Source organism: Rhagoletis pomonella, unplaced genomic scaffold, assembly GCF_013731165.1.
Source record: "Rhagoletis pomonella isolate Grant_MI unplaced genomic scaffold, Rhpom_1.0 Rhpom_scaffold_00012, whole genome shotgun sequence".
NCBI lineage: Eukaryota > Metazoa > Arthropoda > Insecta > Diptera > Tephritidae > Rhagoletis > Rhagoletis pomonella.
The window spans coordinates 4,346,320-4,365,922 of record NW_023458566.1 but is presented as its reverse complement, the minus strand read 5'-3'; the positions used below and the strand labels follow the sequence as shown (position 1 = coordinate 4,365,922).

The 19,603-nt window shown below is 34.5% G+C and overlaps 2 protein-coding genes and 1 non-coding gene across 3 annotated transcripts; 2 read left to right on the top strand and 1 right to left on the bottom strand.

Annotated features, from left to right (window-relative positions):
- The first annotated feature begins 6,551 nt into the window (after positions 1 to 6,551).
- Positions 6,552 to 14,298, top strand: LOC118747712. The gene is made up of 4 exons (XM_036481811.1): positions 6,552 to 7,357; positions 10,647 to 11,028; positions 11,110 to 11,246; positions 13,425 to 14,298. The coding sequence occupies exons 1-4, from the start codon at positions 7,238 to 7,240 to the stop codon at positions 13,512 to 13,514; spliced, it is 729 nt and encodes a 242-aa protein (XP_036337704.1). The 5' UTR covers positions 6,552 to 7,237; the 3' UTR covers positions 13,515 to 14,298.
- Positions 14,299 to 15,920: 1,622 nt separating this feature from the next.
- Trnaq-cug lies at positions 15,921 to 15,992 on the top strand. The gene has a single exon. It is a non-coding gene; the product is annotated as a tRNA-Gln (tRNA).
- A 1,388-nt stretch (positions 15,993 to 17,380) lies between these two features.
- LOC118747538 (gustatory and odorant receptor 63a) lies at positions 17,381 to 19,517 on the bottom strand. The gene is made up of 6 exons (XM_036481588.1): positions 19,512 to 19,517; positions 19,281 to 19,463; positions 19,065 to 19,208; positions 18,836 to 18,949; positions 18,316 to 18,756; positions 17,381 to 17,792 (listed from the first exon to the last, which is right to left on the bottom strand). Exons 1-6 carry the CDS (start codon positions 19,515 to 19,517, stop codon positions 17,586 to 17,588), a joined length of 1,095 nt encoding a protein of 364 aa, XP_036337481.1. The 3' UTR covers positions 17,381 to 17,585.
- Positions 19,518 to 19,603: the final 86 nt, after the last annotated feature.

Genomic DNA, 19,603 nt, shown 5'->3' with positions numbered 1-19,603 from the left:
AAAACTAAAGTAGATATCTAAAAACTAATAACACCATTCGAAAGACCTTATTTCAAAATATATAACTGCATCTAGAACTAAAAATCGTCAAAATGGCGCTTACGACAATCTTTTACCCAGGCGACGATATGCAGTAATAAGGATTAATCAATCAACTACATAAAAAAATTTTGAAATCCAATTTTTGAGGAATTTTTTTAATATGTCAGCCCCCCTAAATTCGATCCTGGCGACGTCCATGGATATTTCAATAACTAAGGACGCTAATTTACTCTAAGTTAATATTTACAGCAATCTCTTAACAAAAAATAAGACTTTTATAGATAATAGACTTTTAGGAATTGGGCATGGCACAGCCCACTTTATGACTGCAAGGGTGTATCTCGGTAACCACTTATCGATTTCTACTAAACATGGTTCAACTACACCATTAGTAGTTCGGTTTCGCCCGAACTTATACTTCTTTACTTGTTTTATTTTACTTTGATTGAATTTTATTTTATTTATTTCTTTATTCGCGCAAATATGTATGTCTGTGCTAATACATATATGTTCACAGTTACATTTATAAATATTTACATATGTGCGTAATGTAAAAGTATGTTCTTACTTACCAAATTCACTCGTACCTGCATTTTTTTATTAATTGCTTCGTTTCTGGTATTTAACAACTTACACATATTATTCCACTAGCCGAATGACAAGGTGTTAGAATTATATGAAATTCTCCAATGAAAACCGACAATCAAATTATCAATATTATTATGTGCTGGCTTTTGCGTTGGGTAGTATGGATATGTAAATATAAACGTATGTACTTATGTATGCGCAAACATACACATACACGTGTACATATATATATGTATGTAGATATGCACGTTACCGAACCCACGCGACCCGACCACAAGATGCCTTCGCATTTCTTCATGGCGAACACACGAATTTCACTTTTTCACATAATTTCTTAGCAGCAATGAAATAAAATCGCACTATTTATATTTTTTATTACTACTTGCACTTTTAATGCTATTGCACATTTGAATACAAATTGAATAAATTATTTTAACACCATTTGCACAATATTTTCCTGCTTATCGGATTGAACTCACACACCATACGAACTTAAATATAACCGCGGCAAAAGTCGACTGAATATTGAAAATTCTCTCAGTCCATCACAGCTAATTTCCAATTTCCAAATATTTATTTTTCCAGGTCCTTACTTTGAAAAGAGTTTGAATGAAGATAAAAAAACTCGAAAACTCTCAATTTGCAAAAATTTGGAAATTGATTTTGCGCTAACCGATTGCGCAGCAAAAAAAAAGCATTTCAAGAGCGGATGAAGAGTGCACGGGAAACGGAAATGAACTCTCACTCATAGACAGGCGGATAGCGATATTCATTTTATTCCCATTTCCTTAGTGCTCTCTTCCGTTTTTTTTTATCTCATGATACAAAAATTTAAGCGGAAACACGTAATTGCTCGCGCTCACATTTTCAAGCACAAAATCACTTCCGTTTCTCATATGTTCCTTCTGCTCTTATTTTGCATTTTTTGCAGCTGCTTAAAAGGTTAAGGTTAAGAGTACATCCATACAAACTCATTTAATAAAAGAGTCTTTAATTGATGGAGAGATGTTTTCCCAGGTAAACAATCGGTCAAGATGTGAGAGTGTAGGCATTTTCAGTATGTATTCAGTGGACATTTGCAGTGGAAGTAGTTTGGTTAATCTGTGATGGTGAAAGTCACTTTAAATAAATTTAGTGTAAAAGAAATATATTAATTTTATTCCAAAATATATTACAAGTGTATATTTATTTACTTAAAAATTATATTTACATACATATAGCTGTGTAAAAGCTATTAACGAATGAAGTGAAAAAGTGAAAATAGTCAATTATTGCGTGATTGGGTCGCGTCGGTTCGGTACATTTATGTATACGAGTGTGCACACAAATGAATTGCATTTTCTTGTATATGTATGTATGCATGTATATAGGTATGTAAATTAGTTTAGTTAGTCACATTAGTTTTTTCGTATTATTTTAATTATTATTTCGTATTATTTTAAAGTGTGGGAAATATATTAAAAAAAAATTGCAAAGTAATTTAAATAGTGGTGCGTACTTAGTTTGGGAATAAATAATATAAACTATTTAAGCAATAACAAAATCCAATTTATTATGTCACTGAAATAATTAATATCAAATCATTCTGATTCGTATGGAGTTTTGCTTTGCTTTAGATATGTGCTCTTAATGTTATATTCAAAGTTTTGCAAAATACTGTGCTGAAATTTGTTATAACTAGTTTTTTCTCACATGTAAAATTTGTAAAAATAGACTTAGTAACTTTTCATTCTTATTAAGACCGGCCAATTTGAATGGTAGACTTTTCTAACTAGACGGGTATGGCATAGAAGAATTCTAGTTGAATTTTAAGTAAATTTGCCGCAGAAACCATGGGCCTAAAATGAATTTCGAGCTTGCTAAATCGCGAAAATAGATTTTTTTCCTTTGGAGCGTTATAATTTGCTGTATTGTCGTAAAGAATTGCTTAATTTTTTTATAAAAACCTGCTGTAAGGGATTTTTTGTATGAGGAATCCATTTCCGGTTTTTTCATTTTCTTAAGGCACTCGCCAGAGGATGCAACAGAGCAATTTTTACATTTGCTTACGTTGTAAAAGAACAAAAGGTATATTTTACTTTTCCTTCCAATTTATATTCATAAATCTTAAATTCGATACAAAATATAAGATTTTTTTTTTAATATTTCCATTTAAATTAAAATATTTATTCAATTAATAAAATTTTCTTAAATTATAAGTGCAAACTATATATTTTCTCAAATTAGAAATATGTATGTATACATACTATATGTAGATAATTATAAATAAATTTTAAATTCAAAATATGCCACCAGAAATGGACGAGAAACTCATTCATAAATTACGTACCGACGTAAGATACCTTCAATATAAAATTAACGCGCCCTAATGTATACTATAAGTTACACCACATAAATCCACATTTCAAAATTTATACAAAAATTTAAAAAAAACTTACACCACAATTTCAAACTTTTTTATCGGAACTTTTCGAAAACCTTAGGTATACAGCTTTATATTATAGCCCATTAAGCTTTAGTACAATAAATTGCGAGCTTCCAGCGGCTGGAAATCTGCGTTGATTTTTAATATGTCTTTTTTATACCGGTGGTACGTATTTTCATCTAAAAATAAGAATTAATACGCACCCAGAAATATATTTTGGTAGGGGTTTATGCTTCTTAAAATTCGATTCAGATAATATGCTGTTTAAAATATATTTATGCATATTTTATTCACATTATGGAATAAATAAATAAACTTGATAGATCTTCTGAGATTGAAGGCCACATGAGTTTTGCGCCACCTGCAGCCCCCGATGCCTCCCAGTCATTGCTGAGCAAAGAATTCACCCAATTTCTGATAGTAGCTTCGATGGCCGAAAGTGCGGAATTCTATATCTGGTTGCGGATTGAGGAATGGCTGGTGTAATCCAACTCTTACCAAATGGTCAAATGTCTCATTACCAGGTACTCCCGAGTGACCTGACACTCAGAGTAAAGCAACATAATTTAGTCGAGACTTGCATTGCCGAACTACTTTGGAAGTACTCAGTTAGAGGGCTGGCCAATGCCTTAAGTGCAGCTTAGCTGTCACTGCAGACACGTAAACTCCTTCCTCTCCACTTATTTTCCACCACGTAGTCCATGGCCTTGAGGATTGCTAATACCTAAACCTGGAATACCGAAGCATATTCCCCAAGAAAAAAGTGAAGCTTATCGCCATTAACTTCGAAAAAGACCCCAGATCCTGAGCCAGAGTCAGATTTGGAGCTATCAGTGAAGATTCGACAATGTGTGAGCACGGACTGGAATTAAACCAGCATTCCCCTCAGGGAACTCTCTCTCTCTCTCTCTCTAGAATCTCTTCAACAAAGGTAATCCAAAGGTATCCTGCAGCATTGAAAAGACACAAGTTCTCAGATCTTTGCCGCCTCGCCTCACTCGGTGTTATACCAACATCCGTTTCTTTTTAGTCTGCGGGTGGCCTTTACGGCCAAAAAGTGACGGTAGGTGCAGCAGTGCGTCAAGAGCACAAAAAAAAACAGGAACAAAATTAAGGGAGGTTTTTAAACCAGGAAATTTAGAGTTAAATTAAGAGGTTATCTGATCCATAGGCCAACCCAAATGAAAAAATTTTGTTCAATCTTGTGGCCCAAAAAAGTTCATAAATTTGGAAAATTATTTTTTCGCGCCATCTGTCAGGATTACCCTAGCTCCTACTAATTTTTAGCCAAGGAAAATTAGACGCTTAGAGCTTCAAAGGCTTTGTCTAAGTCCGAATACGAGCATGTTTTTACCGACCTGTCAAAAACCTCCGAAAAATTTAGTATTTATTTTGTTCCCTTAATTTTTTGGAGTAGTGTATTATCTGCCTACATCGATATATAAATCCAAGCAAACATTTTCGTTCTTTACTGTCGAAACCAGATAAATTTTCGTGGACCCCCACTTACAGCTCGTGAACCCCCATATTTTTTTCACGCCAACGTAGACCCCTGTCCAGTCTCCCGGGGACCCCTGGCGACCACTTTGGGAATCACTGCTCTAAAATTTCGTGGTTTATATAACTGCACACTCAGAAATGTTTTAGAAATTCATATAGAATGTAAGAAAAAGTTTTTGAAAATTTGAAGAATTTTTATAATTTTCTTATTTAAATCTTTGATGAAATTTTTTAATTAGATCTCTTCAAAAATTAACAAAAAGATTTAATAGGAAAAACATTGTTAATATTTAAAAATATTTTTTGAAATAGGGCCTGTGGGGGAATTGATTTTTAAAATACCCCTACAAATGTATTATCAAAGGTATTTTTATTGAGCATTGTCTGTACTCGCTTTTTTCATGCAATTTTAGCGCGCATTTTGCATGACGTAATGCTTCTTGAAGCTTTTCACCCTCTCGTAGTATATGTACTGCTTTCAGTGATTGTTTCAAGAGAAAGCTTCTAAGTGAATATTTATACAAAACATAACTGATGAAGAATGGGATAAACGCAGATAAAAATTACAACACAGAAAATAAATATAAACAAACAAGCAAAGGAATGCCAAGCAAAGTGATGCTCAAGCGAAAGCACCGAAAGCACGATAAAAAGCTCTGTGGCAAAATATGTAATTAACGCGCATGTCGCGCCAACAACAAACAGCCTTATAAGAACGAACGTCAGACAAAGTGAAAATTGTCAAGTGCTGGCACTTGGTGAGACGATGACAAGAACAAAATATTACGCATACGACACGTTGAATCGCACTTAGAACGCTTTGTTGGTAAGGGTTGTGGTAGGCGCGAAGGCGGGCAGGCAGACAAGCAAAGTGAATTCATTGACAAAAGCCGTGTAGCCGTGTAGCAATGAAAGCAAAAGTTTTTATTAGAATGAATACAAAGAAATCTGAGAAGCAGAAGAGCGAGCAGCACTTAAAGTTCTAACCAGTGTTGCCATTTTCAAAAGTTATTACCAAAATTGGTAGAAAAAATTTGGGTTGGTAAAAAAGGTAAATTTTTTCTCATTTTGTATGATTTTTGTTAAAGTATTTTGTTTCGAAAACAAAAACAAACAAAAGTTGAGTTGCCGCTTTATTCGGCTTAGTTAGCTTTATATTATACATTTCTTTCCAAAAGTGTTGTCACACTTTTTATATACATTCATTCATAGATATCGATAAAAGGCGAACATATTCTGAGCAGCTTTTGATTGCCTAAATATTTTTAATGATTCCTTAAATAGAAAGAAGAAATGGACAGGCGCATGTAATTACACACTATGATTTTTCACAAAAAAAAGAAAAAAAATCAAAGCCAGTTTTTATAAATGGCAATTTTTAAATGAAAAAAAAAACACAAAAGACCGGCGGCATTTTTTTTTATAAACCAACGGCAATTTTAAGCTGCACATTGTTGGTTATACTAAATTTCCATTAACGATAAAACTGCATACCCAAAATTGTTGTGGAAATTCAGAGGAAAAAGTTCGAAATTTAGACCAATTCTTTTTTTTTATTTTTCTAAATGTTGGATAAAGGTTGAATCCTTGATTTGTATGGGTTTGGTTAATAATACAGTATTCTTATACAAAAAAAGCGAAAAATTTTTTACTTGAAAAACATTGTGAATATTAGAAAAATACCAAGCGGCTATTTGAGGCAAAGTATTTGTATATAATAACTCCAGTTGAAGTTTTTTCAAATGATGAAGCTTCGTTGTTGCCTTTAGCTACTTTCTCTTTTGGTTGAACATGATCTCAAATACCCTATCATTAGTTAAAAGTTCATTAATAAACAATTTTAATTTTTATTAAAATAACTAAAAAAAATGGTACAAAACTATAGTTTTTATTAAAATAAGGAAGAAAAAGTTACTGGTATATATTTTCCAGATTTGCTAAATTTTTTTCAAGTGGATGGTAAGGATATTTTTTTCATCAGTGGCAACCCTGGTTCTAACGTCAGTGAATGTTGACAAAAATAGGCAAATGAGCCAAAGTGTCCAAACATTCGTGCTTAGTATTCGTCATACATTCTTGCTGTACAAAACCATTGCTGAGTCAGAGCATCAAAACACTTGCGGTTGTGGAGGACTTTAGCGACCTAGCATAAACACACGCACATTCACACACAGAGCGATAAGACGCTAAACAAAAGAATTAAGAATTAAAAAGAAAGTGGCTGGTCGTAGCCTTGCAGCGGCAGCAATTAATTAAGTGCAACACCGTCACCGCGACAAAAGGCAGCCACAAAGTGAACAGTCAACGGGCGAAGGGGAGGCAATCTTAGTGTGGACATAGGGACAAACAAGACCATCTCGCCATTCCACATACTACATTTCTAAGCCAAATATTATCGATTTAACACACCAGCAGTGTGGGGAAACGGCAGTTTGGCGGGGTCTATGTAATTAAGTTGGCGCAACATCTTTTTAGACTGCAATGTATGCCGCTTTTGTGGCAGTCGAAAACATTTCAACAACAACCGCGCTGGTAATCGTGCAAAAATCAATTAGAATTGAGTAATCAAATTTATGTAGATAAGAAAGCAAAAGTCACGCAAAAAAATATATAAAATTTAAACTGCTGTGAATTGTGTTTGGTGATCAGTTGGAAAAGTTTTAACAAAGTATTTAAATCAAAATGTTGCTGCCTCAGAAGTCACCCGCAGCACATTGGCGCTGCTTTGTGGATCTAATGATGGCACCAGTGTCACCGAAGAATCTACGTTTGTCGGCCATACTCATTGGCATCTACCAACTGGTGAGTGTTGAAGTAAAATTGTATAGTTAAAATAAGAAAGCATGCATGTTGAGAATTTGATACTCGGTTTAAATGCCTATAATTATGCTTACAAAATGTTATAATGAATAGGCCTAAGAATTCACAGTACTAGAATAACAACAAACATTTCTGAGGCACTCCCTTTTAGGTAAACTAATAGGATGTTTGTCGCCGCAATTGCCACCCACTAAACTTTGACTCAAACTGACGCAGTCAAATGCTTCTAATTACAGGTGAATTGGCAGCTTAGTGCTAGTTAATATACATAAGTATGTATGTGTGTTTGTACTCATATGTACGTGTAGAGCTTACAACGTACTGCTAAACGTTCATACATTCATTCACACGAGTGCATATGTACTTAACTGAAAGCATTAGCGACAAAGGTGCAAGAAAATCGATTACATTATTAAGTAATGCGATAAATGCTGGAATGAAGTACGCATTTAATTTTAGATATTACTCGTTTTGTTAATTTTTTAATAAAGTTTAATATAAGTGTACAATTCGATATATGTATGTACAAGGAAGGTTTTTTTCTGGCAGTACTAGTACAAGCAAGCATTTGTAGCACTCATGTACCTTTAAACTTTTCCAATTTCACTACGACTTTTTTTACTACGTATACTCTTCTACTATAAGTACCAGGTTGACCGAGCTTTGCCGGGAGTGTATATACTTTTTGAAGTTTCAGGATTTGGATACCTTTAAAAAAATATATTGGAAGAAAAAAATTTGGATTTCGATATCTATTAAGTAAATTTCTTACTACAAAATTTAGGTGGTGGCAACCCTATTCCGAAATACGGTGGAATGAATGGTACATATCTTGAGCGTATATGTACTGTGTATATATTTAAAAAAGTGCTGACTGAAAGTAACAAAATAAAAATTTTCACTACATTGAAGCGTGGCAACCCTGATGAAAAATATTTTCAGACCAAAGTTCTCAACAATACCTTTCATTTGATATCCATATTGCGATGTTTAATATAAGCTGTGCAGAATCGAAAATAAGTGGCAACCTTACACTATTGTCTTAAGGGATAACAATTTGTAAAGAGGGAAAGCATTGTTTAAGAACCTTCTTTTGTTACCCATGAATAGTAATATTTTATTTTTTTTTTTTTCTAAACAAAAAACTAAATAAATACGCGATTAAAAATAGGTGGCAACCCTATTAAAAATATTTTTGAATTAGGGGTCTTTAAAATACCTTCCAATTGATACCCATATTATGATGATTTAATTAATTTGTAACTAATTTCGAATAGGTGGCAACCTTATACAAGTCTTCTGATGCATTTATTGATATCGATATTGCTTTGGGTTTTTTTCAGCATTTTTATCGATTTGGTCATTTATGCATTATCATCACTAAATCAATTCGAAGTCCATAATGCCGATATTTGTATAGATTTATTTAGGAAACGCTAAGATGATTCCACCTTGTCATCCTTCAAATAGCAACGGCAATGTGAGCCTGAAAGGTTATTAAGTCGTATCAACCGGGTTTCTAATGGGCAGTGTCCGGTCAAGAATCCTGTCTAAAAATCGAGACTTAACCAGCGGCAGAAGCTCCTTAAACCGCCCACGATCGACTACTGGGCCTGAAGATGTTTGTAACCTTGCATGTCAAGATTTTTGTTCAGCTCTCGCTCAGCCCACTATACGCCCATCTGTCCAAGAGAAATACATAAGTTGTCACAGCAACGCCTATACCCTGCCTGTCAGGAGACAGACCAGAAGGCTACCCCACCTATTAGTCATCCACGAAGGTTTCTGAAAATAATTCGCGGCAATCGAGTGAGAGATCAGGCATTCTGGGAGCAGGTTTGATCATACCATGACCACTCCCACAACCCTGATTGCCACTTGGCTGTCAGAATAGATATTTACGTATCTAAGCTGTATTCTACCCGTACCTAGCCAGTCGACTTTCTCTTTTTTAATGGTCATTTTCGAAAAAGTACGGTCCGATGACTCCGCCAGCCCAAAATTCATATTTTCCCAATATTGACTGGTTGTGAGTGCATAGTTTTTCCTTGTAGTGGGTTTAGTTTTGCTTGTTAACGTAGCCGTTTAGCTGAAAATATGCCTCATCGTGCATGATACTTTTTTTTATCGGCATCAACGTTTGGATCCCTTTTACGCGTTGTTCAACTGAGTATCGCTCCATGACTAAGTTTTCCAAAGCCAGTAGTACCAATTGCTTGAAAAAATATAATAAAATACTTATATATCTCAAATATTTACTGTCAAAGATCTGCAATACCCTTGTATCCAAGAATGATAGAATACAAGATTGCGCCGATTGTTGTAGAGTTGACAACTGAGACCGGCGAGAATGAGGGCGACTAGTGATGTGCTGAATTGTCCCCAATACTCGGTACCCAATACTTAAAAAAGATTTCAGTATCCGATACCGATTATTTACATTAAACCTTCGCCATTATATGCATTTCAGGTTTAGAAAAAACTTTCATTACTAATTTATATGATATCGGCTAAAACACTTGAACTTATCGCCACAGAAAAATATTATTTTATCAGTTTTAACCTTAGTCGATCCAAGGTTCAAGAAAAATACTTTGACGGATGAAGAAGCCTTTCAGGGGAGGGATTCTGTAGCCAGTTAGCGACAAGTTTCGGACCGATATCGCACTTGTTGACTTAGAAATATTTGATATCAAACGTGGACAAAAACGATACCGATTCGAAAATTGTCGTTAACTGGTTACAGAATCTGTCCCAGGCCTACAAAAATGATACCGTCCGATTCAGCTGGAACAAAAATGCTTCAAACAAGTAAGGGTTTCTCTGTATTATGGCATCGAACCGACATATATACATCTTTCGTTTGAATCAGTAAAAAAGCTCGATTGGCTCTTACATTCGGGTTTTGTTAGGCGTTTTTCCCATATTTTTGGCCTATGTGCGCTTTTATTCGAAACCTAAATGTTTCGGTACCGAGTATCGAGAGTATTGGGTACTTAAAAGTATTGACTGAGCACATCACTACTGCTGTCTTCTCTACTATGACGTCACCAAAACAGCTGATTCTGTCAAAATCACTGAGAGCCGAGTAGCGGTATCGTCATCGGCGCCACCTCTGTACTCTCCACCGTGCCTCGTATCACCCTATATGTATGTATGTATACTCGTATATATATGTTTATCTTCAACACATCACATAACCACTCAATAGTCTCATTTCACTACTACTTACTTACATACGTACAAATATATTTCCCATTGCAAATTACAGCTTGTCGCCCATTTGCTACTCTTTTTGGTGCTTTTGGGTCTGGCACATGCCGAACAAATGAAAAATATGCTTGCCATGGATATCGAGGATCAGAAGGATAATGGCTTTTATGATATGTCACCATTTCGTAATCAGTTGCGTCTGCGCACCGCCTCTCAACTGGTTTCCGTCACCGAAATGCTGCTCTACATATTGACTGCTGTTGCATCGGTTTATTTGCTTAGCACTATCGCATTGTTTGCTGGAATTTTTAAAAATCGCTCAGAATTTGTGCTTCCATGGTTAGTTGTTGAATTTATATTCATTGTATCAGCAGCAGTTTTGGTATTTTGGCTGCAGAACGAGAAATTTGTGGATATCATTGGAGGCAAAGTGTACTATTGTGAGTGAGCAAGTTAATACTTAATTCAGACTGTATATGTGTTGAGGGCTTTATTTAATTTTTTTCTTTGCTAAATTTCAGTTATGATATGCTTCACGGTACTGCTCTTCGATTGCTTGATGTGGTACATCATACACTCTTTCTATCAGAGGCTACGCACTATGAACAAGTTGAGAGAAATTGCAACAGTCGCAATACCTTGTCCGCCACCGGGATCGGTAAGTATCTGCTTGGGGGGTATGATTTTTGTATATTGGAATATTTTCAATATATCGGTGTCTCGAAAGACAATGGTGAAACTCTTTGGAAAATCGTTTTAATCTATGGTCTATCTATATACACACATCCTCATGTGATATTGGATGTTTTTAAGCTTTCTATCAGCAGGCAGAAGGTGGTCACATCTCTCTAGCCCCGACTGGTCTAGTTTTTTTTCTAAATTGTGCAAATTAAAGTATTCCAGTGAGAAGAGAAAGCTTCAAACATCATATCCAGCACTTTTACTCCGACTGACTTAAAAAATATATTCTAAACTATTAAGAATTAAAATATTTTCTTAATGCAAACCCTTAATTCCAAAAAACTTGCCAAACGTGGATTGCTCATTGTCACAGCGAACACAAAGTTAACACACCGAATACTTAAGGCCCCGCCAGATAGAACTAGATAGTACTAAAACTGACGCCTTTAACTTTAGCTGTCACTGCTTGGTGGTCTATAAAAGTCTTCGCCGCTTAGAAATTAGGTTAGCAAGCTTTTCATCTAAGAGCGCAGGATGCTGGAATGAGTACTCAGCTAGCCTGACGAAGTACAGGAAAGAGATTAGGAACGTCAAGAGCAGTTTCAGAACCTCGTCTGCTCCTGCAGCTGCAAGACTTCACTACCTATTCACACACCCACACAACTAGTGAACATCTTGAGATATAAACAGTCTGTTACTTATGCTCTTGGGGAGGAGAGCTGGAGTATTTTTCATTCCGAAAGTCGGAAGGGGAGACTACACCCTACCACAAAACCATTCATATAATTCTAACCTCATTATTGACAAAAGCAATTGAGCAGGCTATAGACAATAACATAAGATCACACACTCAGGTTGAACCAGCAGCATATATGGTGGGCAGATGCTAGGACACTGCTCAGTACACGTTGACTAAGGAAATAGGAAGTACCTCTGGCTTGTGCTTTCCTCTAGAATAAGAGAGCCTTCGCCAACACGTCACATGTAGGTATCTGTGACGTCTGTGACGAATTAGAGAAACAAAATATGAAACAGAAATTGGGGATAGAGTGGTACAGTTAGAATCAACAAAGGGATGCCCGTAAGTGGGCATACTGCCAACCCTCCTATCGAGCCTAGTACGTCCATTACTTCTACAAATTTCCACCAATAATAGCAACCGCTGTCAGGGATATGCGAATGGCATAGTAATAGCGACCAGAAGGAAGTTCGAAAGAAACCTCTGCGTCATAATTGGTCTAAATTTGATGGAAGTCTGGTGCGCCAGAGCTCGAGCTACTGCTTATTACCATAGAACAGACCGCCAAGCGTGTTCTCATAAACTTCGCAAAACAAACAAACACCAGGCCGGTTTTATTTTTTTGATGAGACTATCCTTACTCTTAGTGAAAGTCAGGCAGCACCCAAAGCTCTCATTGAGGAACTTAAAGCTCTCGCTGAACACAATGACCTTCTCGTAATTTTGGTACCAGGTAACAAGAGAATAGAGGAAAGCGAAATAGCCAACGACTTAGCAAGGGTACAGCTACCGCTATATCCACAAAGCCTGAGAAACTCCTTGCAGTAGGGCCAAACACGATCAGGGACAAGCTCAGAAAAGTGATAATAGGAATGAGAGAACAACACTGGCGAAGCACTACATGACTTAGCCAAGCCAAAAACTTACTGAGGGGAATATAACGTGAAGAGATACAGAGAAATACTAATTAACTTTAATAAGGAGAAACTAAAGAATATCTCGCAGGTATCCGTACAGAGCACTGCAGAGTTAATCTGCATAAGTAAGTGATCTTGTCAAATGATCTCTGTCGCTTTCGTGACTCAGTCCAAGAGACACCATTGCAAATGTTCTTTGATTGTAAGACGAGAGGCTAGACTCAATGTGGCCAAAGGATGAGCACATACACTTCCTACGTCTAATGGCTCGTCTATACTTTCTGCGGATTGTGGGACTAGCAAAAGGGTTTTGTAGAGTAGAGGCCACAATAAATCCTTTAAAGCGACTTATGAATTCCTTAAATATGTATCCTCTCATTGAAAAATGTCTCCCTTCCTTGACACTAAGCCTGACTTTGTATGGTTAGCTTAATTTAAAACTTAATAAACCACTAATATTTAAAATACATATTAATCATCTAAATATCTTCTCCGACAGATACCCTTCCACTTCCGACGCGAGAACATGTATCTCGGCAGCAATGGATACAAGCACATCCTCTCCGAGTCGCCAGATGGCAATTATTAAAATGAATAAATTTTAAGAAGCGCTGCTTAGAAATTGAGCTAGGGAGTGCACATGCATAGATGCATAGATAACTTAGTCAACACGAAAAAAAAATCACGAAATCTCCAACCGCTAGAGCTGCTTCAAATCCCGTGATTCCTTCCGTTTAGGTACCACATAGAAACTTCGTTTATGACGCACGGTTACATACACGTCTCTGATAAAAGCAAATCAATAAGCACCTAAGCCTTTTTTGTAAGCAAAGCAAAGCAAACAAAAAACAAAAACACACATACATAAATGAGTGTAAATGGCATGCAATATTCCCGGCCTTATTACTATTATTATAACTGCTAATATTTATACGATATACGAGTACCAAAAGTACCATAGTTTGTGATATTTTGCTGCGAGCTAAATAAATACATAAAAGCTTCAACGATCTTATTTTATGATTTAATGTTTTCTCGTATTAATTTCTATAAATAATATTTAGATATGTATGTAGGTATATACGCTGTTGTGTAAGAATATGTTTGTATTATGTTTTTGTCGTACGAATATATTTTTTTTTATTATTACCAAAGGTGCAAATTTCGTATTTAGATAAGTTATTTTAATCAAATTTAGGCAGTGCAGTGTTTGTATACTTAAGAAAGCCTTATACATATAAAGAAAATACAAATAATGTATGTATTTATGTGAAGTGAAAATAATCTACTTTGTAGACGGATGAGTACATACATAAATATGAGTAGCAACACACGTATTAATAATGTTATTAGTTCCGATGCATGTAAATGCTGTATTTATGCTATTTTATTCGATTGATTCCAATAAAAATATTAGTATATAATACAAAAAGTGTATATCGGATTATTTTAAGGGATCAATTTTTGTGTATACCCTGTCGGGAATTTCATAGTCAACTACTAAAATAGCTAACGTTTGGCCCATTTATTACAGGTAACCTTTAATTTCAAAGCCATGCAGGGCTCAAACGAAGAAATACGTCTGTGTTAATTTTTTTTCACGATTTTTACTTACAACAAAAAACGTGTGTACAAAATGAAAAAAATATATGTACATTAGGGCACATCACTCTCCAAACAAAAATAAAAAATTTGTACTGTTTTGCGAACGGATATACATATACAACTTTCGCTAAGATATTTTCGAAAAACTTAAAGATTTACGTGAGCTGGACCTTGTTGAAAATACCTACAAAAATATAGTTTTTTATAAAAAAATTATGTAGTTTTTAAAAATATTTTCTGTAAAAAATCAGCTCAGATGGTAGAATTATTTAAGTTAAAATGGTCTGCATTCAAATTTTTAAATATTTTATCAACGCAATCAAAATAGAAATTTTTTGCGGTATCTTCAAATCGGTCTAGCTCACGCAAATCTAAATATTTTTCCGACAAAATTTGGCGGATGCTTTAAAATATAACAAATTTTATGATTCCAATGGAAAAACTGCAATTATTTTTGGTGATTCACCCTAATGTTCATACATACGTATATTTTTGATTGCATTTTTTTTTTTTTTTTTGTTGGAAGCGAGTACACTTGCATTTGAGCAATGTTTTTTACAATAATAGATAGTATACCCGTAAATATATGTAAATATGTACATATATACGTGCATATGGGGAGTTTCACGTCAAATGTCTCAGTGGTGTAAAACGAGCTACTTTTCGATTAGCGGGGAAACACATAGAAAATGGAAAAAAATGTTCACCAACTATGTTTTCTATAGATTTTTTTACAGGCTATCCGATGGTGGTTTTCCCAAAATTTTCACATTTTCACGGTAACTGGTCTCCTCTCCTCTAAAACGCTTTATATCTCGGAAAAATCAAAAAATCCCTCTTTTATTAATGATTACTACGTACGTAAAAATCCTCGCCTTTCCATTGAGATGAATTGAAACAATATTAGAAATGACTATCACTGAGAAAAATTCAAAATAAATTTTCTTTTTGAATTTTCACAGTTAAAATGGAAAAATTTTAGAAAACGCATAGCAACATCGGATAGCGCTTACAAAAATCTATAGAAATAATAGTTGGCGATTTTTGCCCCCATTTTCCGTTTGCTTCCCAGCCAGTCGAAAAGTTGTTCGTTTTGTACCACTGAGCACAGCTGGGACATTTGGGCATTTGGCGTGAAACACCCTATAGGTATATATGTAAATATGTCTGTACGTAAATAGCAAGTACGCAAGAAGAATTAAGAATTGCATTAGAATCACCCTGTAATGCATTGCATATTAGCGCGCTAATAAGGCAGAATATATCACGATTCGTTGCATACATTTAGGAGAGCGCTGTTATGTGTATACTCTTGCTCCGCGCTTTTCTCTAGCATGCGCACAGCAAAACTTGTGTGCTTATATTGCGCTTTGTTCAAAGTAAGGCAAACGGTTCCATGGTGTAATGGTTAGCACTCTGGACTCTGAATCCAGCGATCCGAGTTCAAATCTCGGTGGAACCTAAGGAGTTATTTTTTTTTTAATTTTAAGCACACGTTTTAAAGGTTTAATTATTTAGCATATCGTCACCTGAAATGCAAAGGCGTAGTAACATCATCGTGATTGCAATGTAAAAAGTCGTGACTAATATTTTAATTTTTTTTTCACCATAAAATGATGTGGGGAGTTTTAATTAAAAAAGTGAATTTTGAATTTTTTATTAGTTATGACTTTTTGCATTTCAACGATGATGTTTGCATTTCAGGTGACGATATGTATGTACATAATATGTAATATATCTCCTTATATAAAAAGTAAAGTTGCAAAAGTAATGTTACTAAAAACCACTGGACCGATTTTGATGAAATTTTCATTTAAGAAAAACAACAGCAAATACAATTTCCACAAATAAGAAAAAATAACAGAGAAGGTCCGCATATAAAAAAGACAACAACAAATAGAAATAAAGAGTTGCCATCTGCTTGAAAAATTTCGAATAATGAAATCGATAAAAAAAAAATTATTTACAATATATTACAATTTGGATATCGAATAAATTAGGTTTAGGAATACTTAAAAAAGTAAATATTTTGGAAAAGGGTTGCCATATTTTAAAAATTTTAATTCTATGAAACTGATAAGATAAATAACACATTACAATACGGATATAAAACAAGAGAGGCTTAAGAAATGTTGATTTCCATTTATGTTTGATAAATAAAGTGTTTAATAAGGGTGTCAAAGTATAGTGGTTTCAGAAAGCTAAGTTTAGAAAATATTTTTAAAGAGGATTGCCACCTGATTGAAAAATTTTATTCAATTAAATTGGTAAGATAAATGAAGCATTACAGTTTTAGTATCAAGCAAAGTTATTTAAGAAATCTTTGATTTAAAACATTCTTCATTAGCGTTATCACCAATCTAAAAAGTTCAGACCAAAACAAAAGCTATTTGAAAACGGTTTAGTAGAATGAAAAAAATAATTTACACATTCTTAGATCCTGATATTTATAAAAAAGTGTTGCCACTGATATTAATTTTTATATGAGGGTTTGTTTAGTTGAGTTGAAATAAAAATTTTGAAATATTTACGAAACGAAAAATATTGAACAAAAGCTACTCATAGAAACTTAAGAAATAATAAAAGCTTAAGAAATATTAAAATAAATATCAGGTGAAAGGTTTTTAAAAATTCCTTGATTCTTCGGAATTGAAAAATTTTGCAATTTTCATTACAATGCCAGGGAAAACGTTAACCGATTTCTTTAATTATTTTTTCAACAAAAAGATGTTACCTCACAGGTGGCCCCATACTAATTTGGTTTAAATCCGATCATTAGGATCATGAGGAAATTAACGATAATCTTAAATTTTTATAATAGGGGTAATTTTACACACTTACCCACGCCACTTACCCTTAAAAAAAATCCGTTTATTTAAGCTAACGAAATTTGAGTTATCCAACAACCCCTTTTATTTTCGTAGTTTCGAAATGTTCAACATTTCTACTTTAATATGAAATATAATGTTTATGTATATGAAACATTTGTGTGTTTGCTCAAATACAAAATTTTCAATTTCCACTAAAAAAAACACTTTTCTCCTTATCCTTATCCTTATCCCTTCCTTCCTCGTGCGGGTGGTGGTGCCTTAGTCGTTGTAGTTGTCGTTAAGGGTGTCATGCTAGTTGCTTCGGTAGTTTCCATAATCGCGTCAGTTACTAGCTCAGCCATTGAAACATTCGTATGCTTACCCGAGTCACTGGGTATACTGATCTGGAACTGGAGCAACACAACCAGATAAGTGACCATTGTGGTAAGCAACTGCAAAGCAAAATTAGATAAGTAGTGAAAAGTATGCATATACGTGTAATAAATCTATAATATCGTCGGAAATGTATTAGGGTGGTTCTTAAAAATATCAACAACTAAATTTTTTTCATGTGGCACAACTCCCTTATTTTGTTCTGCGTATAAAATAAAGACATCCACGCCGATTTCAAAATTTTAAACAAATTTTTAGTGGTCGCTAGAAGGATTTGAAAAAATTTATTTATTTTAATCGCAAAATTAGACAACAATTTAGCTTGCAATCTGATAAATTCGGCATATTATTGAAACTTATTCATATAAATTCATAAACTCGCTGAGTTATAGCTCGTCAAGTGGACATTTTGTCGAATTTTCGCGATTTGAAAAAAAAATATTCAAAATCTGTTAGCGATCCCAAAAATTTTGGTGAATTTTTTTTGTGGATATCTTTATTTTGTACGAAAAACAAAACAAATGTTGTTCATATTTTCAATGACCACCCTAAACGTATGTATTTATTTTTTTTTTTACTCACCCCTTTGAAAAGATTCCGATTTACATCGAAAAATCCGCCACAATTGATATTCGACGGATTCATTTCAGTAGCGCGTATAAACATATTGATTTCCGTTTGTGCATCTGAGTTCATCCAATTCAATTCGACCATTAGTAATTTTTTCTGAAAATTCGTACGTACATTGAAGGAGGCATAATGAGCCTTATCACAAATATAGAAGAGTAGGAATACATTCCAAATGGCGGTAATGGCCAAACCAATGTCCTTAATACCGAAACCTTCAGAAAGTTGAGACATAAGACCATAAACCGACAAAGTGATAACAAAGAAAAGATATAGATTGAGGAATGTGAAGGTGTAGCAGGTAGCATTGCCGGTATCGCGTGTCAATTTGCTCAGACGTAACCACAATGCGCGATAATCGGCGACCATAGCGGCGGGGCCAATGTGACGAAGTGCCTAATAAGAGGTGGAGTAGATCATTTGAACACTCTACTTTACGAGTCAGTTTTTTTAAATAATTGCATTGTGGATTTACCCTTTGAAAACGCTCGCCTAGAATATTTGCTGTCGTACTGAGACAATCACAAATAATGAACCACCAAGCACCCAACATGGCGGTCAAGTTGTCTAAGATGCAGTAAGGTATTACCTGTGAAATGAATGTAATTTATGTGAGGCATACATACATTATTTGTAAAAAAAATAAATACAAATAGTAGCGTGCTATATGAGGAATATGAAATTAGTATTATTAACTAACTTACTTGCACGAATAGAAAATCTGCCATCGTTATGTGAGTTATAACAACCGATATAATAGATAATACTGGCAAAACTATCGCAATAATTGTAGTTTTTCGAAACAAATTCAATGGTAAGCTATGACCCGATATTTGATAGTATAAAATCTAGGCACCATAAACAAAAAGTTATTCAATTTTATTTAAAAAAAAAAAACAATTCAAATTACAACTCTATACCTCAAAGTCATCCCAATCGTTCCACAGTATGGCGATCTTACGCGCCTCCCACCAGAGTATTGGAATCAGCAGTAGTGGTAGAATATTTACCAGAAATAGATAAGCAATTACAGCTTCCTCGAAAGGTCCACTCAACGATGAGACTATTCCTATGCGATTTTTAGCCACATAAGAGACATATATCTGAATAAAATTATGAATAACGTGTAAATAAAATAAATTTGTATGTACATACATATATTAGACTGTACCAAATAAAACGAATGTTTTTTTTTTCATTCCGTCCTATAAAATAAAAACTTCATTGTCGGCCACAAAAAAAA